Source organism: Corapipo altera, unplaced genomic scaffold, assembly GCF_003945725.1.
Source record: "Corapipo altera isolate COAL_440 unplaced genomic scaffold, ASM394572v1 301, whole genome shotgun sequence".
NCBI lineage: Eukaryota > Metazoa > Chordata > Aves > Passeriformes > Pipridae > Corapipo > Corapipo altera.
The window spans coordinates 333,363-350,837 of record NW_020884926.1 but is presented as its reverse complement, the minus strand read 5'-3'; the positions used below and the strand labels follow the sequence as shown (position 1 = coordinate 350,837).

The following is a 17,475-nucleotide window of genomic DNA, read 5'->3' as shown; positions in this document are numbered from 1 at the left end:
GCAGAGCCGCCTCCCCTGAGCGACCCGGGGCTGCAGAGCCGCCTCCCGTGAGCGAACCGGGCTGCAGTGCCGCCTCCCGGCCAGCAAGGAGCGGGAGAGGCCCAGGCAGAGGCAGAGGCAGCCCCGACCCCGCTCGCTCCGCCCCGGAAGGCTTTGCGGCCCCGCCGCGATGCTGCAGCTGCGGGACGCGGACGAGCCCGGCCCGGGCGGCGGCTCCGGGAGCCCCGGGAGCCCCGGGGCCGCCACGCTGGTGCCGGGAGGGGCCGGGCCGCCCTTCGAGCCGCCCGCCCCGCGGGCCCGGCAGACGCTGCGGCCGCTCAGTGTCCGCACCGCGGGCCGCGCCGGCCGCCTGAGGCAGTACTTCGTGTTCCGGGTGCGCGCCGGGGAAGGGCCGGGACGGGCCGCCCGCACCCCCCCGCAGCCCTGACCTGTGTGTGCCTTCCCCCCGCAGCCCGGCACCATCGAGCAGGCGGTGAGCGAGATCCGGGTGGTCGTGCTGCCCGCCGAGGACGGGGAGGTGCAGAGCGTGTGGCTGCTCACAGAGTGAGTTCCGCGGGGCACGGGGGGGAAAAGCGCCAGGGCGGCCTCGGAACCGCTAAAGCTCGGTCACATTCTCTTACCAGGATCGATCACTGGAACAATGAGAAGGAGCGTCTTGTCCTCATCACGGACTGGTCCCTCCTGGTGTGTAAGTACAACTTCATCAGCCTGCAGTGCCAGCAGGTGACGAGGATCGCCCTCAGCGCTGTGGACACCATCTCCATGGGAGAGTTCGAGTTCCCACCGAAATCTCTGAACAAGTAAGCTGCCACAGTCACTCTGTAACGACCTTGATACTGTGAACAGTGTTGGCCTGATGCTGATCACTGGAAGGGTCAGAGAATTCTTCTTTTCACTTACTTAGCTCTGCAAACAGTTCCTGAAGCTTCATTAGAGACCTCGGGGTAGCTGCTGGGTTTGCTGGTACGGGCAGTAGTTGCACTAATAGCAAGTTGCTCAAGGACTTTCAAGATAAGTTGAGTAGATTTGGGAGCAGAAGTTTGTCACCATTATGTAATGCAGTAAGTAGCAGCAGCACCACCTCAGTGTTGTCAGGTCCCCTGTACACGTGGGCTTTCACAGGCTGTGCAGGTCAAGTTCCATGGCCCAGATGTCCAAGGAGTTTCACCTTCTTGCTCTCAGCTCATAGGAAGGTTCCTTTGCATGTTTAAGGGCTGAATTCATGCTAATTCTCGCCTACAGGAAAAAATTTCCTGTCACTTGCATTTCAGCTTCCAGTTTCAAGTACATCTTTGTCAGGCAGAACTTTCTAGTTAAAAGGTGCCTCAACAGCTGGAAAGTCTTACCCTGTTAATTCCTGTCTCCACTGCAGGCGGGAAGGTGTCGGTGTCCGCATTCAGTGGGACAAGCAAAGCCGGGCCTCCTTCATCAACAGGTGGAACCCCTGGTCCACCAACATCCCCTACATCACCTTCACCGAGCACCCCATGGCAGACGCTGACGAGAAGGTCGCATCCCTGTGCCGGGTAAGGAACGGGCCTGCTCTGCTCATCGAGCTCGTAGGCCAGATACAACTTAGATTATTTTGAAGCAGTACATCAAACAGGAGGAGTCACATCAGAGATGGAGCTTAGAACTGTGAGCTGTATCTCTCCAGTCCCCAAATTTTGACTTGCAGCAAGGCCCAACTGCCCGTTTTCCTCCAGCCACCCATAACTGGAGGAAGCACAGAGGAAACTGAAACTTCCAGAGTCCTGTAAAACCAAAAAGCAAATGGATCATGGCCTATTCCTGCTCTTACTTACCTGACAGGCTGGTGGGTTTTTCCTCTAGGACTGCCAGCTAATTAACAGCTGGTTTAATTGCTCACTGAAAACCTTCACTGAGGGGGTTCTCAGTCCTTCTTGGAATAGTTTTCCTTAAAACTAGAATGCTGTAAGTGCAACACATCAGTCACCAGGGCAGAAATAAACACTTGGTCACTGCCACATCTTTACCCATCCAGCCCATGTTTAAGTCACGTGTCAGTGGTGTCCTGTGTGACTCGTTGAGGTTAAATATCAGAATGTGACATTTGTCACAGTACGAGATCCCTGACAACTCCAGCTTTAGTGTTAATCCTTCTCCATTCCACATCAGCAGCTGTTTCCCTAACAGTTTGTAAAACAACAGAAAAACAAGGTGACTTTTTTTTCTTTCAGCTGGAAAACTTCCAAACCCAGCTGATCCAGGCTGTGAAGAAAGCCCACAAGGAGGGCCCTGTGCCAGGAAGTGCTTCTGGTGTCCTGGTGCTGGAGCGGCCCATCCTCATCGAGACCTACCTGGGACTGATGTCCTTCATCAACAACGAGGCCAAACTGGGCTACTCCATGACAAGAGGAAAAATTGGGTTTTAAGCCCCCTTGCTGTCCCCCGTTGAAGGGCAGGTGACTTGCTGTTGGTCCGGGGAGAGCGCGCTGAGGGCAGAGCACACGACGGGCAAAGGGGAGTTGGGGGAAGGAAAGGGGGTGGTTGTAGGACAGTTCCAGGTCGCTTGGGGAATGGATTTGAGGCAGACAGAGGGTGGTGTCAGTCTGGTATTTTGTACCTGATGTACAGCCCACATGGTCCCTGTGGGGTGAGCAGCGGCGTGTTCCGTGTCCTTCCAGGCCTGTTCTTCCTGTCCATGAAGTGCCCTTGGAACCTGCTGAAACCCCACCCAAGTACCTGCTGTACCACAGAACCTTTGTGCCACGTTACTGCTGTATCCCTGTGTATGGTGTCAGATCCTACCCTCTGCTTGGGACTGATTAGTGTTGTCTAAAGAGGAATTACTGTTCCAATCTCCATGATCCCAGCGCTCTCATTAATGCCTGTTAGGAGTTTTGAAAGCTGTCAGTCAGTCTTTAACAATATTTGCTGGCTTTTGCTAAAGCTGCACTGTTCCACCTGCTCAGCAGCAGTTGGTGAACTCTGAATATGCTTTTTGTAAAAATCCCTCTAAGAACCCACTGGAACTTCCTCTGTTTCCTTGCTGCAGCCACAGAATAAAGACTGTTGTGAGAGAACATTGCCAAAAGCCTCACCAACACATTTGCCTTCAAAGCTGTTCTTTGTAAAACTGAAAAGGAATTCTATTTTGGTTAGATTGATATTCTTAGCCATTTTTCTGAAATCTACTCTAGTTTGGGCCAGGACTTTTTAATGGAGACAGAGAAAAAACTTTCAGCACTGTGTGTCAGCCTTGCTTCATACATTCCTGCCCTGAGCCTCACGTCCAGGGATTAAACTGAGAAGCAGCACAAGAGACACTGAGCTGGCATTGCTGAAGAGGTGACTCTAACAAGCTTTTTCTTTGTGCATGACCTTCTCTCCATGCCCTTTTATCAGAGCCTTTATCTGCTGGATAAACACTGTGCTGCAGTGGTGTTTTTTTGGCCTTAACCATAGGTGTGTGTTTGTGAAACTCATAAAAAGCTGGAGTCCTGATGGAATGCAACAAGCTGCATTGTCCCTCTCTGTGCATTTTCTAAGTTGTCTGTTCAGTTTTCATTAACCTTGCAGTAAAGTTAAATTTCAACTCAATTTGGTCTTTGTTCTTCATTTTCTGGAGACAGGCTGTGAAATTAGGTATCACAAGAAAAAACATCCAATAAATTCCTCCTTGGAAGGACACAGTGGAAGGACAGTCCAACTGCTCCTTCCCTACCAAACCACCCACTCCCAGCTGGCACCAGAGAACTGGGACAAAAACTGCCATTTCAGTTGCCTGTAATTCAACATCCTGAAATGTCAGTTGTCATCCCTCTTGTAAAGATTCCATGTAATAAATCCACAGTGGCCCAGGCACAGTTACTTCCTCCCATGTTGTGCGCAAATAAGTTTCCTCATGCTGGGATAAGTCACTGCATAATCACATCAAACTGAAACAGACTTTAGAGTGCAGAGGTGCAGGTTTATAGTTTGTAACTATCAAAATATTTATTGGAAATTAGAAAATTTAAATAATAGCTATACATTATATACACACAGAGCTACAGTCTTGGAAAATAAGGGTTCAGAGTTGACACAGAGAAATGTTCAACTCCATCAATACTCAGGTTTTTCTTGCAATCCAGACTCACTCCCTACATTTCAGTTGCTACATCACTTCACTCAAGTGCAATCACAATACTTCACACACTGAGCTTGGAGCTCCTTCAAATAAATAATTTATAAATACAAACACTTCAGACTGGGCAACACATTTTTACCCTTCTCATCCTCCTTCCTCAGACTTGGGAGCATTCTTAGTGCATTTTAATTTTTTTATTTTACCTCTTCTCTTTCTAAGTAACACACACAGCAGTTGTCCTTACTCAGGAGCACCATGGAGTCCCCGCTGGAATGCCAGGAGAGAGACACGATCTGGAAGTCGCCTGCAGGAAGAGATCAGAGTGTGTCAGCAAGGAGCTGGCAGCCCATCCTCCTGCTGGAGGAAAAGGCAGCTGGAATCAGTCACACAAACCCCTGTCAGCCCCGTGCTCTGTCCTTGATTCACTTGACATTTGCTGTCTCACTGTGAGCTCCTCCTTTTTCCGAGGATAAAAATACCCGCTTTTAGGAAGCTCCAAGAACACACCTGAGCCATTTTCACGGTAACACTCGGAGTGATTAAAGAGTGGAAAGCTATTTTGCCCCTGATCAGCTGGTGGCAGCTCCTGCAGGGCCTCACCTTCCCCAGGCACCTGGATGGCCACGCAGCCAGCGGGGGACCACAGGAACACTCTGCTGGTGCCCGTGCACAGCGCCAGGCGCGGCTGCCGAGGGTCCCACTGGAAACCCTGGATCGGGCACAGCTGCTCCAGCACCACCAGCAGCTTCAGCCTCCGGATGTCCCAGACCCACACAGCGTTGGGAATGCTGTCTGCAAAGGAAGTGCCAGTCACGTAAGACTTGAAGGATGAAAGGGTCACACTTGTGTTTTTTGTCAATGGGCATTAACTGACACAAACATAAATTAACACAACACAAACCTTTAGGTGCACCCCAGGGGTGCCACCACTAGAGTCCTGCCAAGCAAAGCCTTCAGCATTGCCTTGGAAATATGGCAAAAATGGTAAAAGAAGTGACTTAGTACATCTCCCAGTTCTTCACTGGCTTTTATCTCATCAATCTATTTGATGGGTTTTGCACCTGACCCACAGCTTTGGCATCCAGACATGAACAGCTCCTCAGGATCATTGAAGGGAAAGATGGAACATTAATTCCATGACTTTCACTATTTGAGGCAGAATTCCCCCTGCTACAGGCTGTGCAGAGTTCTGCCTTTCACAAGACCCAGGCTGCAAATGGAGGGGAAGATTTGTGTGTTCCATTTTCAACACAGTGACCTCACACACATATAAAATATAAAAACCTACTATTTTCATCAAATACAGAGCCAAGGCTGAGTTCCTGCTCTGATCAGCCATTCTGGCAGCTCACACCACTTGACACACACTAGAAGACAGAGGCTGGGTTGCCTCTGTAGATACATGTCTCAGCAGAGCTGATTTTACAGAGTAACAAGTGCAATATGGACCCCCCCCCCCCCATTCAGGTTTCCCTTTAAGGCAGAGCAGTCAGAACTTACCATTTTTGGTTGCCAGGAAACAATTATCTGCACTGAACGCCAGCATCCCAACTCCCACTTTGGGATTTGCCCTGTCAGCAACTGGTTTGATATATTGTAAAGAAACTGGCACCTGGGAGATCTCATCTGGAACGGGAAAGAAAAGCACTTCACTGAGTGAGCCTGAATGGACAATGCATTTAAATCCCAGCTGTTAAAACCCATCATCTCTGAAGCAACAGGACCACATTTCACTCTTCTTCAAGATGCTCCAGTCAAAACTTCAACCGTTTTAAGATATTGCATCTTCATATAACCACCTTATTATTTCCAGCCCTCCTATAAAAAAGGAAAGGCTGGAAATCCAGGTGGGTCTGAGATTAAATTAGGAAAATAAGGAGGGATCAAAATTTCCACTACCTTTTAACTAACATTTCAAACATTGGTGCAAAACAAAGGTGATTAACAGTGCCACAAACAATGAGATTGGTTTTTACTGCTCCTGAGAACATCCAGAGGATCTGTTCCACCATCCAAGGGGCAGAGTTCACCTATACCATTTATTTATAGAAAGACTTCCATGGCAAACTCAAGTGTCTTGTTTAAGTAAACTTTGGCTTACATTTACTCTGTGTGCTGAAGAGAGAACTGGCCAATGCTTTTGTTGGAGGGAAAGAAAGTCTCTCTGTTTCAACAGATGGGGATTTCTCCACTTCTTTGTACACAATCTACAAAGAAACAAGTGAGAGTTCTACAGAAGGGCCTCGGAGAGTTTGATCGTGGGCTGTTACCAAACACCCACACCCCACTGACTCTTTGCACATTTATTATATCTCAGCATCCCCTGGTTCATCAGAGGAAAGGGCTTTGGTAGACAGACATGGAATTCAGCATTCCCAGGGAATCCCGGGCTGTTTGGAACCATGATCAGTAAAAACACTCCTGTGACAAATACACAAACCTTGAAGTCTACAAGGAATGAATCTGCCACAGTGCACCTCATTCATTATTCCTGACTGGAAAATAAATCATCCTCGTTACAGTGGGAACATGGATTTCATTTTTGCAGCCAAGAATCTTTAATCTGATTCTTTCATAAATAAACTCAAACCAAGTGCAGCATTGCAGGAGGAAATAGCAAAAATACTTCAGCATGCCTACAACATATTCCCAAACACAAGCACCAGGCTAAAAAGCACCAACTGCAATTCCTGCCTGTGTAGTGGAGATTAACAGAGCTATTTCCATTTGTTTTCCATGACATATTTTACACCTAACTGGAAGTAAAGGCATTTCTCAGCCATGAGAAGCTTTGCTGAGGTGCTTTAATGGCTCGTGCCTTTCTTCTGGTTAAGGGACATGAGCAGAGTCGTGTGACTACTGCAGAGTTACAGTCCACACACAGACTCTGCCAGGAGACCTGTGCAGTCCCTCCTACAGTGGCAAACAACTCTACACACTGTTCTTGTTACCTCTGTGGATGAGATCAGCCTGGGATTTTTGGAACAAGACTAAAGCTCTGTGCCTGCTGCCAAAGACCCAGAATCTGTCAGGCCTTGCAGGTACAGGTAAAAAGGATAAAATCAATGCTGACAGATGTTCCAGGAAATGCTCTTTAGGTGAGCTGGATGAGCCTGTCCACACAGGATGTGCCTCCAAACACCACTGGAACTGGACTGTGATCAAAGTCAGGAACTGTATAAAGCTGAGACAAATCCCTCCTCCTTCCCATGGGCTGCACACCCAAATCTGTAATGCAGCCACCACCTACACCAAATACACTGGCATATGACAGGAGCATCTGAGAATCTCTTAGTGCCAAGGAGATGATCACAGACACATATCCCATCAAATTTGAAAGGATTCCCCCATTTTTCTTACATTCCCAAGTTTTCATGCAATTTCCCAAGCCCTAATTAGGCATTAGGAGGGGAAAAAAAAAAATCAAGGTCTCCAAAATAAAATGGATTTATCAGCATCTTTCAGATACAAACAGCAGCACCAAAGCTCTGCTAACAACCCCATGGATTTTGGACTTACAGTCTTTTTGCTGGCAATGGTTGCCGGATGCTCAAACTCTGTGATCTTCTTCCACGTCACGTGGTTCAAGATACGCACCTGGCTCAGGAAGCATTGCAAGAGCAGACTGTCAGGACAGGGCTCTACAAAAATGGTTTAGAAAAAAAGAGGGAGAAAACAAACCTACTTCTCACCTTCTCATCAAAGCTGCCAATTGCCAGGAACTGGCTGCTGGGGCTCCAGGCAACCGACTTGATGCCCAGAGGCCACTCGTAGGCGCGGTAGGAGGAGAGCAGTCTGCCATCCAGGGAGTACAGCAGGAGCTTGTACTGCAACACAGACAGGCACTCTGAACACCAGCAGGACTGTCAGAAACCACAGGCAGGCAAAGCACTCCTCCCAAAGTCTCTCTGTTTAAAATGCAGCAAGTTAAATACAGAGCTCGTGGTCTCTTATCTATGAGTTAGCAGGCTCCAGGCTTCATGGCTCACTTTTTGCATGAGTAGTTTTATAACTGTAAAATCACTGTGCAGTGCAACATCAGTGAAGCTGCAGAAGACTCACAGAGGATTCTTCCATTATTATTTCTTTATTTCAATAGCACCTTCTGCAATGTCTACAATCAATTATTTTTTTGCAAGATAAATTAGAAAGAATTTGCTGCCATTGAAGATTTAGAGAACAGTGACACCCACTTGCAAGGGCATCCATCCCAAATATAAGCTGAACTCAAACCACTTTATGTTTAAAAGAAACATTTTAAACACCAGTTTTTTTAGTTACTGCTTTCTACATGATGCCTAAAGACCAGTTGAACTCTCCCAAGAAAACAATCTGCTTCTCTCCTACCTCCAGGCACGAGTCCCACGCTGCCAGCACACAGCCATTAGGAGCCCACTCAATCCCAAACAGATCCTGTGTTTCAGTGTCAAAATGCTGCTCCCAAAAGAGAAACCACAAACCCATTTGAAATATTATGTCAACAAATCCTGACAGAATGTTCAGTTTTATACTTTCAAGGGCTACCACAAATGTGAAAGAGCCTTTTGCATGCCAGAGTAGGAACAGAAATATTTCCTTTTGTAATATTTGCTTCCCTTTATAAAGGCAAAAGTTTCTATACCTTCAAATGAACATCATTTCATAAGAAAATTAAATTAGTTACACTGAAAGAGTCAAGAAATCCAGGTAGAATTCCTTGTCTCAAAGTCTGGTACAGGATCATAGAACCCCAGAATGGTTTGAGCTGGAAGGGACCTTAAAGGTCATTTTGTTCTATCCCCTTGCACTGGGCAGGGACACCTTCCACTAGCCCAGGTTGCTCCAAGCCCCATCCAACCTGGCCTTGGACACTTCCAGGGATGGGGCAGCCACAGCTTCCACAACAAAGATTATGAGGGAAGAGCTCAGGAACACAACAAGCACTTAGTGATAGTTCCCAAATTTTTCTATCAGCTTCTAGTGAGCCTCAGAATTCCTGAGCCAAAGGTGACACTACACCCAGACAAGCTCCTGCTGGGTTTAATTGCTCAGATCCACCCAGCTCCCCCCAGCAGTGTCACCCTTCCTGGACTGATCTCACAGGTGAACAGTTTATATCACACGTTCTGAGAATCAAGCACTTGCTGCTCTCACTATTACTACTGTAGTAATGTTACAACACATGCAGCAGTGGGAGGAGAGGGCAGAGCTCACCCTGAGGAGCTGCCAGTTGCTGCACACGAAGATGCTGATGAAGTCCTTGCAGTCGCGTCGCTCTGCCACGGCCATGTAACGCCCGTCCTTGGTGAAAACCACCCCTGCCAGGGGACAGAGTTCATTAAAACTGTGTTAAACAGAAGAGAGACAACAAGGCAGGACGGCTGATGAGTCTTCAGCGAGGAACAGTTACTCCCAATTCAAAGCAGAAGTGAAAGAGCAGAAGGAATCTCTTCACAGAAGGTCACATTAATCAAGGCAAAGCACAGTGTTACTGATTCGCTTGTGTCAGCAATTTTTGAGCTTGGAATGTACAATTTCTCAGGATGCAGAGCTTCAAAACACATCTGATCACTGACAGTTGTTATATAAACCCCACAGATTTCAAGTAACCACTTCATTTAGCCTGGTTAAATGGATCAGTTATGCAACCATCGGTTCTCCACCAACTCCCAGGCATTGCTTCCCATCCACTACAATTTTATCTGGAATACATAATTGTCTTTGTCATCTGTGGGACACAACCCTCAGGCAGGAAACTGCTCTCCACAGCCATGTGGCCATGACAGCCCTGGCACGAGCTTCCCTTTCCAACCCTTCCACGTGCAAAAGATGAGAAAGGCCACTTTGGATTAATGTTTTTTTTCACCACAGCACATCCAGCTTAATTTTATGTCTTCACACTAAATTCATTTTTCCTGTCTGCCACATTAAAAGGCCATTGCTGGGTAGATGTGTGACACTCACCCTGTTGACACGCTTTGGGGTACTTGATGTAGGACACAGACTTGGTGCACAAGGACCACACCGTTATCCGCAGCTGGCAGAGAGACAGGGAGCACTTTGGGTTATTTTTGTGGATTAAAAAAAAGAATTAAGCAAATAGAAAAACATCAGCCTAGTTCAGCAACACAAAGTAGATCCATGAACCTTCTGTGGTTAATTAAACTCTGTGGCTACTCAGTATGGTTCAATGTGGGTGAGGAGTTCTCTCCCAGCCCCCTGCAGATAGCAGGGTATTTACCCCAAATTTACATTGCACCACACTGAACACTCTAGAGGGGTGCACAAAATTCACACCACCAGTGTGGAGATTTGCATTTTGCACTTCCCTCCTCAGTCACACACAGCGAGGCAACGTTACAGAATTACTGAAAAATCAGAAAACACCCCAAACCTGCCCTGCCAAGCAAGGCATGACACTGGTGTTCAGGGGATTTCTGGAGCTGCAGAGGGCAGGCAGCTGCAGACCCAGCCTCCCCACAGCTCCCCAAGGTCACAGCTGCACCCCAGGCTCGGCCCTGCCATCTGCACATTATCCAGTTAAAAACAAATACTCCCTCTCCCTTGGCAACGGCAGCCCCAGACCCAGGGACACTCAGGATGGCACGTGAACCTTTGCATTTGGAGCTGCAGCGACCACAGACAGCTTTTCCCTTGTGTTTTCCAACATCTTTACTGCAAAAAGCTCTAACTGCAGTTCTTCTGGAATCTTACCTCAGTGCAGTAAAAAGATTTTTTTCCTAATATCCAATCCAAACCTACTGTCTGTCCATTTGAAGCCATTCCCCCTTGTCCTGTCTCTCCAGGCCCTTGTCCAAAGTCTCTCTCCATCTCTCTTGTGGGCTCACTTCAGGTACTGGAAGGCCACAATTAGGTCACTCTGGAGCCTTCTCTTCTCCAGGCTGAACAATCCCAATTCTCTCAGCTTTTTCCTCCCAGTAGAGCTGCTCCATCCCTCTTGGTGCCCCCTCTGGACTCGCTCCAGCAGCTCCATGTCCTTGCTGTGCCGGGCCCCCAGAGCTGGAGGTAGCTCTGCAGGGGGGGTCTCACCTGAGCGGGGCAGAGGGGCAGAACCCCCCCTACAAGTGTAGCAGGTCCTGGAGAATCCACGAGATGAAGGACATTAATCAGGTTTTATCCCTGCACCCCTCACTTCCGGCCACACGAGCCCAGCGTTGTCAGACTGATCCTCTGCAAGGTTTACTTTAAAAATACCAACACGATGCCTCCACACATTCTCCTGCAGCAACTGCAGCGCTGAAATGCTGCTGGGGACTATTAATTGCAGCCCTAAATGCACTGCCTCCTCTGCCTCCCCCAAGCAAACACACAGCACACATTCCCCAGCCACTTAATACAAGCTTAGCAGCTGCAAGCTTCGAATGCTGAGGGCTGGATCGTCATTTCTCCTGACAAAGGCATCCGAGTTTACACTTGTGCTGCCACTTGGCCTCACGATCAGCTTCCCTGGCCATCCTGGACCACCTTGGCTGCTCTGAGCCTCAGGAGGCAAAACCTTGCTGCTCACATGGACCTCAAGTGCACAGGAAGAGGGAAATGTCTGGAGGTGAGACACAGCACATCCCACACTGAGCTCCCACTGTCACCTCTGCCCTGCCCGAGGCTCCACTGCAAGGAAAAGGCAATTACACCTTCCTTTTGAAGTCTTTCTGCATCCATCTCTGCTCCACCATGGAGCCACTGAATCATTCAGGTTGGAAAAGGCCTCAAAGTCCAACCTGTGCCCGATGCCCACCTTGTCCCCCAGCCCAGAGCACTGATTGCCACGGCCAGGCCTTCCTTGGACACCTCCAGGGATGGGGACTCCACCACCTCCCTGGGCAGCCCCTTCCAAGGCCTGACCACCCTTTCCAGGAGGAAATTCCTCCTGGTGTCCAACCTGAACCTCCCCTGGCACAGCTTGAGGCCATTTCCCCTTGTCCTGTTGCTTGCTGCCTGTTCAGCTTTGCTCCCTCTCTCCTGCAAGGGCTGCAGGCTCAAATGACCCCTACAAGTCAGAGCTCACAGACCCACTCTGCCCCAACCCTCTGTAACCTCTCACCCAACTCACACAGCCTGAGGGTTTGGCCCAGTGTAAGAAACGTTCAAAACCAAACCATTTTGATTCCTGCAATCAGGATCCTTTTCTGTTGTTCCATTTGTGCACACTCAGACGTTCCCACAAACTGAGAAACTCACATTATGTGCTTAATGCATGGATTTCACACCCCCTTACCTGGATTAACAGTATGTTTACAATTAAACTGTGACAGAAAGGGAAAACCTGCATACTCCCACCTGGAACATTATTGCACAATCTCACCCAAGTTGCCAACATAAATTAGATGAAGAAGATTAGAAAGATTATGTCACAGAGAGGATCAGGAGAGACAGAAATAAACACAGAGAAACAAAACGTTTCCAAAATGACAGGAAATTTGCATTGTTGCTTGTTGCCTTTCTCATGGAATTTGGGAGGAAGGGACAACTGCCTTTGTAGCAGGAGAACAGACCATGGTCCATTAATTCTGCAGCAAGCCCTTCTCCACTGCTCATTTTGGGGGATTCCTTCTGTCCAGCATCGATGACTCGACTGAGGGGAGCTGTCAAACTCAAATCCTCACGATAATGGTGTCTGAGAAGTTTTCAGCTGTTGTTTTGCAGTGGAAAAACAAACCAAAAGCAGAAGCATTTTTAAAATAGCCTAAAAACAGCTGAGAAATAAAAAGTATTTGGATGGTAACGTGATAAACAGTGTCCAGTGCCAGGCCCAGGACTACGGCCTGATGTTGACAGCTCCAGGCAGGTGTAGGACTGGTGATTTTCAGCAGACAAAAACACACTTTTAAACAACCTACAGCTCAAATGACTGTCAACTCTTGTCCCAGACTTGACTGGGTCACTGGGCCCCTTACATAGCAGTGTCTGTCAGCACTGGCTTTCAGAAGATTATTCGGAGCACATTCCTCGCCAGAAAGCATTTTTCAGCCAACGCAGCCACTCACAGTTACTAAGGATTAGCTCGGATACACACAAAAACACACACTTCTCCCTGCTGCTGGAGTTCCACAGAAGCTCCTTAATGCTTAAGGACCTAATGTAGAAGGAGAGAAAGTACAGTGTATGTAGTTTATAAGCACAGCTCTTCAGAGAAGGACTCCAGAAGATCTTCACACCATTTACCCCAAAACACAAGGGTCATGAGGAAGCACAGAATCCTGGAATGGTTTGGGTTGCAAGGGAGCTTCAAGATCATCCAGTTCCACCGACATCTTCCACTTGACCAGGTTGTTCCAAGTCCTGTCCAACCTGGCATTAAACACTTCCAGGGACATGAAAAGGATCCACTTGCTTTCTCCAGATCTTTCACCTGTCACCCATGCCTATAAACTCTGGTGGAACAACGGCACTGGTTCAATATCTTCCACAGGACACTGCCTCCCAGAGCAGATCTTAGGAGAGGAATGCAGACCACAAAGAGACTCTGACTGCAAGTTAGCTGAATCCCAAAAGTGGGTGTCAAAAGCTGGTTCCAGACCCTGTTCAGTAGTGCCCAGCAACAGGACAATCAGTGACAGCCATAAACTAAATGACAGCAAGTTCCACCTCAACACGAGGAAGAATTTCTTTCCACGGAGCACTGGAACAGGAGCGCAGGGAGGGCATGGAGTTTCCCTCTCTAGAGCCATTCCCAACCCACCTGGATGCATTCCTGTGTCACCTGCTCCAGGTGACCCTGCCTTTGCAGGGGGTTGGACTGGATGATCTCCAGAGGGCCCTTCCAACCCCAGCTATTCTGGGATTCTGTAATGATTTTTCTGAGGCACTGGTAAGTACAGATGGCTAGAAATTAATAAGTACAAACACATCCTTTAAAAAAAAAAAAATTCAGGGTATAAGAAAGTAACTTCTGAGCTTTCAGTGGAGCTCACACACTGACCTGAAGCATTACATGAGCGATTCGTTGGTGCTGTTTCAAAGTGTCAGGAGGTCAAAGCCGAGCTGAGCTGGCTGGTGGGGAACCCCCAAATCCCCCAGGCAATCACTGGATTTGATAACATGCTGATATTAAATATCCTCACAGTTTGCCCCCAGCACTGCCCACGTCTGTCCCCCCAGACTGTGGATTTAGCAGAGGGAGTAAACACAGCTCGGACTGCGGCCAGGCCCAGGCAGCTGTCTGACAACAGCTAATTTAGCAACCTGTTTACAGCTGGAGAGGAAACTTATCCCAACACAGATGCCAACTTGGCAAAGGCTTAATGAAATCCTCTAAGGTCAAACCAAGTTCTGTTGGGAGGCAATAAATCCTCGCTGGGCCACCCCCACACACACGTGCCACGAGATACTCCCTGGGAGCGCAGAGCACCCGCCTGCAGTGTCCTGACTCCCCCACTGCTGCCTGGCCAGCAGGGATGGCTGCACTGCCTCCAGGCTGCAATTCTGGGCTCATTTTTTAATTTTAATTGCCATCAGAGTAATTCACACCTGGGAAAACCGAGGCCTAAACTCATCACTCCTCATATTCCACAGTCTAAAGGGGTGGGTCTGCACACACACACAGAGTCCCTGTCTGTACCCCCCTGACACTGGGGTTTGCCCAGAAAAAAAAAAAAAGGAAGAAATCTTGCAATGCAGCATGTGAATTCAGTGCTAGCCAGGACCATGGCACAACAACCTGCCACCTAAAACCCAGCCAAAGGTTTGAAAAGAGTAAACACAAGGAGAAATGTGGTTCTCATATATAGTTCTTGGCTATTTTCTGACCCTTTGTTATTGTACTGAGTCATCAGCTCTAATCCAAAGGTGGACCAGTCAGAATCCACAGGCCTTCCAACTTGGATTCTATCATAGTGTGCATTCCCCAATATGGCTCTTAATAAGCACTTAGAGGTGTTTTAATTTTAATTTTCCAACTGGTTCCATCAGTAGGCTGACTCCTGTGTATCAAATCAAACAACTAGGAAAAAGTATTTCCAAGATCTGGATCTAAATCTCATCTCACAGGTCAATAAACTTAAGCCTGTATTTTTTAATTACATGTCACTCAAACACATATGGCTTGGGTTTGTTGTTTGGGTTTTTTTTGCTAGAAATCCTGCAAACAACATATTGGATTTCTAAAATTCTAAATTTGATGAATGCCATAAAAATATCAAAATTATCAGAATATGTTCTCAAACACATAATTTTACCTTCAAATTTGAGAGTCCATTTTCTATCTTATCCCCAGAAGCAAGAGAATAAAATGTTAATGGAACAACAAACATCCAACCCGGAATTAAGCTGGGTTACACATGGGAACACAGAGCTGCACTCGTGTTCTCCACCACCACTGCAGCTTTAAGAGCTTTGGGTTATTTTAGGAGGCAAAGGGCAGACAGCAACATCTGACACCGTGGGGAGCAATCCTGACTTGACACTCACATGGAACTCGGTGGTGTTGAGGATGTGACGCCCGTCCGGACTCCAGCAGGAAGCCACCAATCCCGCCGAGCCCTCGTCGATCTTACAGTGCCAGTCCGGCTGCTCCAGGGACCAGACCTGGGGCAGGGGGCAACCAGACAGTGCAGGGAACAACAGCTCATCGACCCCTCTGCTCAGGGGAATTCCCTACGGCTGAGAACACGCTCCTGCACCCCATTCCAGGCAGCCCAGGAGCCCCCGACCGCCCGTGGCCATGAAGGACTGGCGCTGGATCCCACTGCAAAAGTGAGTCCCACTCCTCTGGGTGATAATGGAAGTGGCAAATGAGGTGGGGTTGGTTTTTCTGTGATAAATATTCTGGATATTCAACACTTAAAAACCAGTTTTAGTCTGTTCAACCAGTCTGCATGTTATTTATTTTCTACTGCAGTAAGAAACTGGTACGATAATCTCCAGCTTTGTTTTATTAAATATTTTTATTCTAAATATTCTTTTGCAAAGTAAGATGTTTGTTATGGCTTTAAAAATCCTGGCATGCTGGGTTATCCTCAAACTGCATTATCAACATCAGGAACTTCAGCAGACCTTCAGACTAGTGCTGGCTATTAGGCTCTCACTCCCAGCACACCCGAATTCCCACCAGGAAACAGATTCTCTCCTGCTTTTGTCCTCACCTGGACAATGCCTCGCTTGTACATGGCACACAGGATGAACAGGGAGTCCGATGACCACTCGATGTACTGGATCTTGTCCAGGCAGGTGTAGAGCTGGAGGACCTGGAGGGAGCTCACATCCCGGACCACCAAGCGGTGCTGGACACACGAGGCCTGAGCGGGACAGGAACAGGGCTGAGCAGGGGCAGCATCCTGGGCTGGAGCACCAGGACTGTCCCTGCCAGGCTCCACTGCCCAGCTCACTGCCATCCAGGTTATGAGTTCAGAGAGGGTCAGTCACGTTTTAAAGAAAAAAATTCCTCCCTGGGGTGAGGAGGGCCTGGCACAGGCTGCCCAGAGAAGCTGTGGCTGCCCCATCCCTGGCACTGGGTGATCTTGGAGGTCCCTTCCAGCCCAAACCATTCTGTGATTCTGTAATTCTATTCTGTGTGCACTGAGCTCACTGCAAACTACAATGAGAACAGCTAAACCAGGAGGGAAGGGGGTTACAGTAATAAATAGAATCCTCATCCATTCCATCACTCCTGGCTAAGTAATTCTGCTCTTACAAAATGACTCTTTATTTCACAACTATTATTTTATTTCGTAGAATCCCAGAACGGTTTGGGTTGGAAGGGACCTTAAAGCTCATCCAGTCCCACCCCCTGCCACAGGCAGGGACACCTTCCACCAGCCCAGGTTGTTCCAAGCCCAGTCCAACCTGGCCTTGGACACTTCCAGGGATGGGGCAGCCACAGCTTCTCTGGGCAACCTGTGCCAGGGCCTGACCACCCTCTCAGAGAGGAATTTTCCCCCACTATCCCCTCTAACCCTGCCCTCCGGCAGTTTGCAGCCATTCCCCCCTGTCCTGTCCCTCCAGACCCCTGCAGAAAGTCCCTCTCCATCCTTCCTGTGGCTCCCTTCAGGTACCAATTAAAGCACCACCTAATTTAACTAAGGTTCGTTTAGCCTCAGCCAGGCCTCCGTTACAGACCCTCGCTGCCCGCAGCCCCCGTGCCCCGCTCGGGGCTCACACCCGCGGCCTCCGGGGCTGCCCCGCTCCGTGTCCGCCCCGCCCCGGGGGCCCCGCGCTGCGGCCGCTCGGGGGCTCCGCCAACCGCCCCGCCCCGGCCCGGGCGGAGCGGAGCGGCCCCGCCGCCCGCGGCCGGTACTCACCAGGCACTTCCCGTCGGGGGAGAAGCGGCCCAGGAGCCCCGAGAGCTCGAACAGCTCCGAGAAGTTCATGGCGGGGGCGGCGGCGCCGGGATTCGAACCCGCCGCGCTGGGCCCGCCCCGCTGCGCTCCCGCCGCCGCCGGAAGGGG

The 17,475-nt window shown here is 49.0% G+C and overlaps 2 protein-coding genes across 3 annotated transcripts; one reads left to right on the top strand and one right to left on the bottom strand.

Moving 5' to 3' along the window:
* The first annotated feature begins 16 nt into the window (after window positions 1-16).
* TPRG1L (tumor protein p63 regulated 1 like) lies at window positions 17-3,564 on the top strand. The gene is made up of 6 exons (XM_027658054.1): window positions 17-373; window positions 452-543; window positions 624-800; window positions 1,373-1,526; window positions 2,202-2,426; window positions 2,649-3,564. The coding sequence occupies exons 1-5, from the start codon at window positions 170-172 to the stop codon at window positions 2,394-2,396; spliced, it is 822 nt and encodes a 273-aa protein (XP_027513855.1). The 5' UTR covers window positions 17-169; the 3' UTR covers window positions 2,397-2,426; window positions 2,649-3,564.
* Window positions 3,565-3,928: 364 nt separating this feature from the next.
* Window positions 3,929-17,463, bottom strand: WRAP73 (WD repeat containing, antisense to TP73). 2 transcript variants are annotated; one of them, XM_027658052.1, is made up of 12 exons: window positions 17,329-17,463; window positions 16,174-16,326; window positions 15,500-15,616; window positions 10,037-10,130; window positions 9,287-9,390; window positions 8,441-8,527; window positions 7,786-7,920; window positions 7,613-7,690; window positions 6,195-6,300; window positions 5,594-5,719; window positions 4,694-4,885; window positions 3,929-4,397 (listed from the first exon to the last, which is right to left on the bottom strand). In XM_027658052.1, the coding sequence occupies exons 1-12, from the start codon at window positions 17,395-17,397 to the stop codon at window positions 4,288-4,290; spliced, it is 1,371 nt and encodes a 456-aa protein (XP_027513853.1). In that variant the 5' UTR covers window positions 17,398-17,463; the 3' UTR covers window positions 3,929-4,287. The 2 variants fall into 2 exon arrangements, with proteins under 2 accessions (XP_027513853.1, XP_027513854.1); XM_027658053.1 differs by having other exon boundaries at window positions 10,037-10,109.
* Window positions 17,464-17,475: the final 12 nt, after the last annotated feature.

Bases quoted from the DNA above. Each gene is read 5' to 3' on its own strand.
- TPRG1L (XM_027658054.1), top strand. From the start codon at position 170: ATGCTGCAGCTGCGGGACGCGGACGAGCCCGGCCCGGGCGGCGGCTCC. The intron at 374-451 runs GTGCGCGCCGGG...TTCCCCCCGCAG, and splicing joins GGCAGTACTTCGTGTTCCGG to CCCGGCACCATCGAGCAGGC. The intron at 544-623 runs GTGAGTTCCGCG...TTCTCTTACCAG, and splicing joins AGCGTGTGGCTGCTCACAGA to GATCGATCACTGGAACAATG.
- WRAP73 (XM_027658052.1), bottom strand. From the start codon at position 17,397: ATGAACTTCTCGGAGCTGTTCGAGCTCTCGGGGCTCCTGGGCCGCTTC. The intron at 8,528-9,286 runs GTGAGCTCTGCC...TTTTGGGAGCAG, and splicing joins GCAACTGGCAGCTCCTCAGG to CATTTTGACACTGAAACACA. The intron at 7,691-7,785 runs GTGAGAAGTAGG...TTCCTGAGCCAG, and splicing joins TTGGCAGCTTTGATGAGAAG to GTGCGTATCTTGAACCACGT.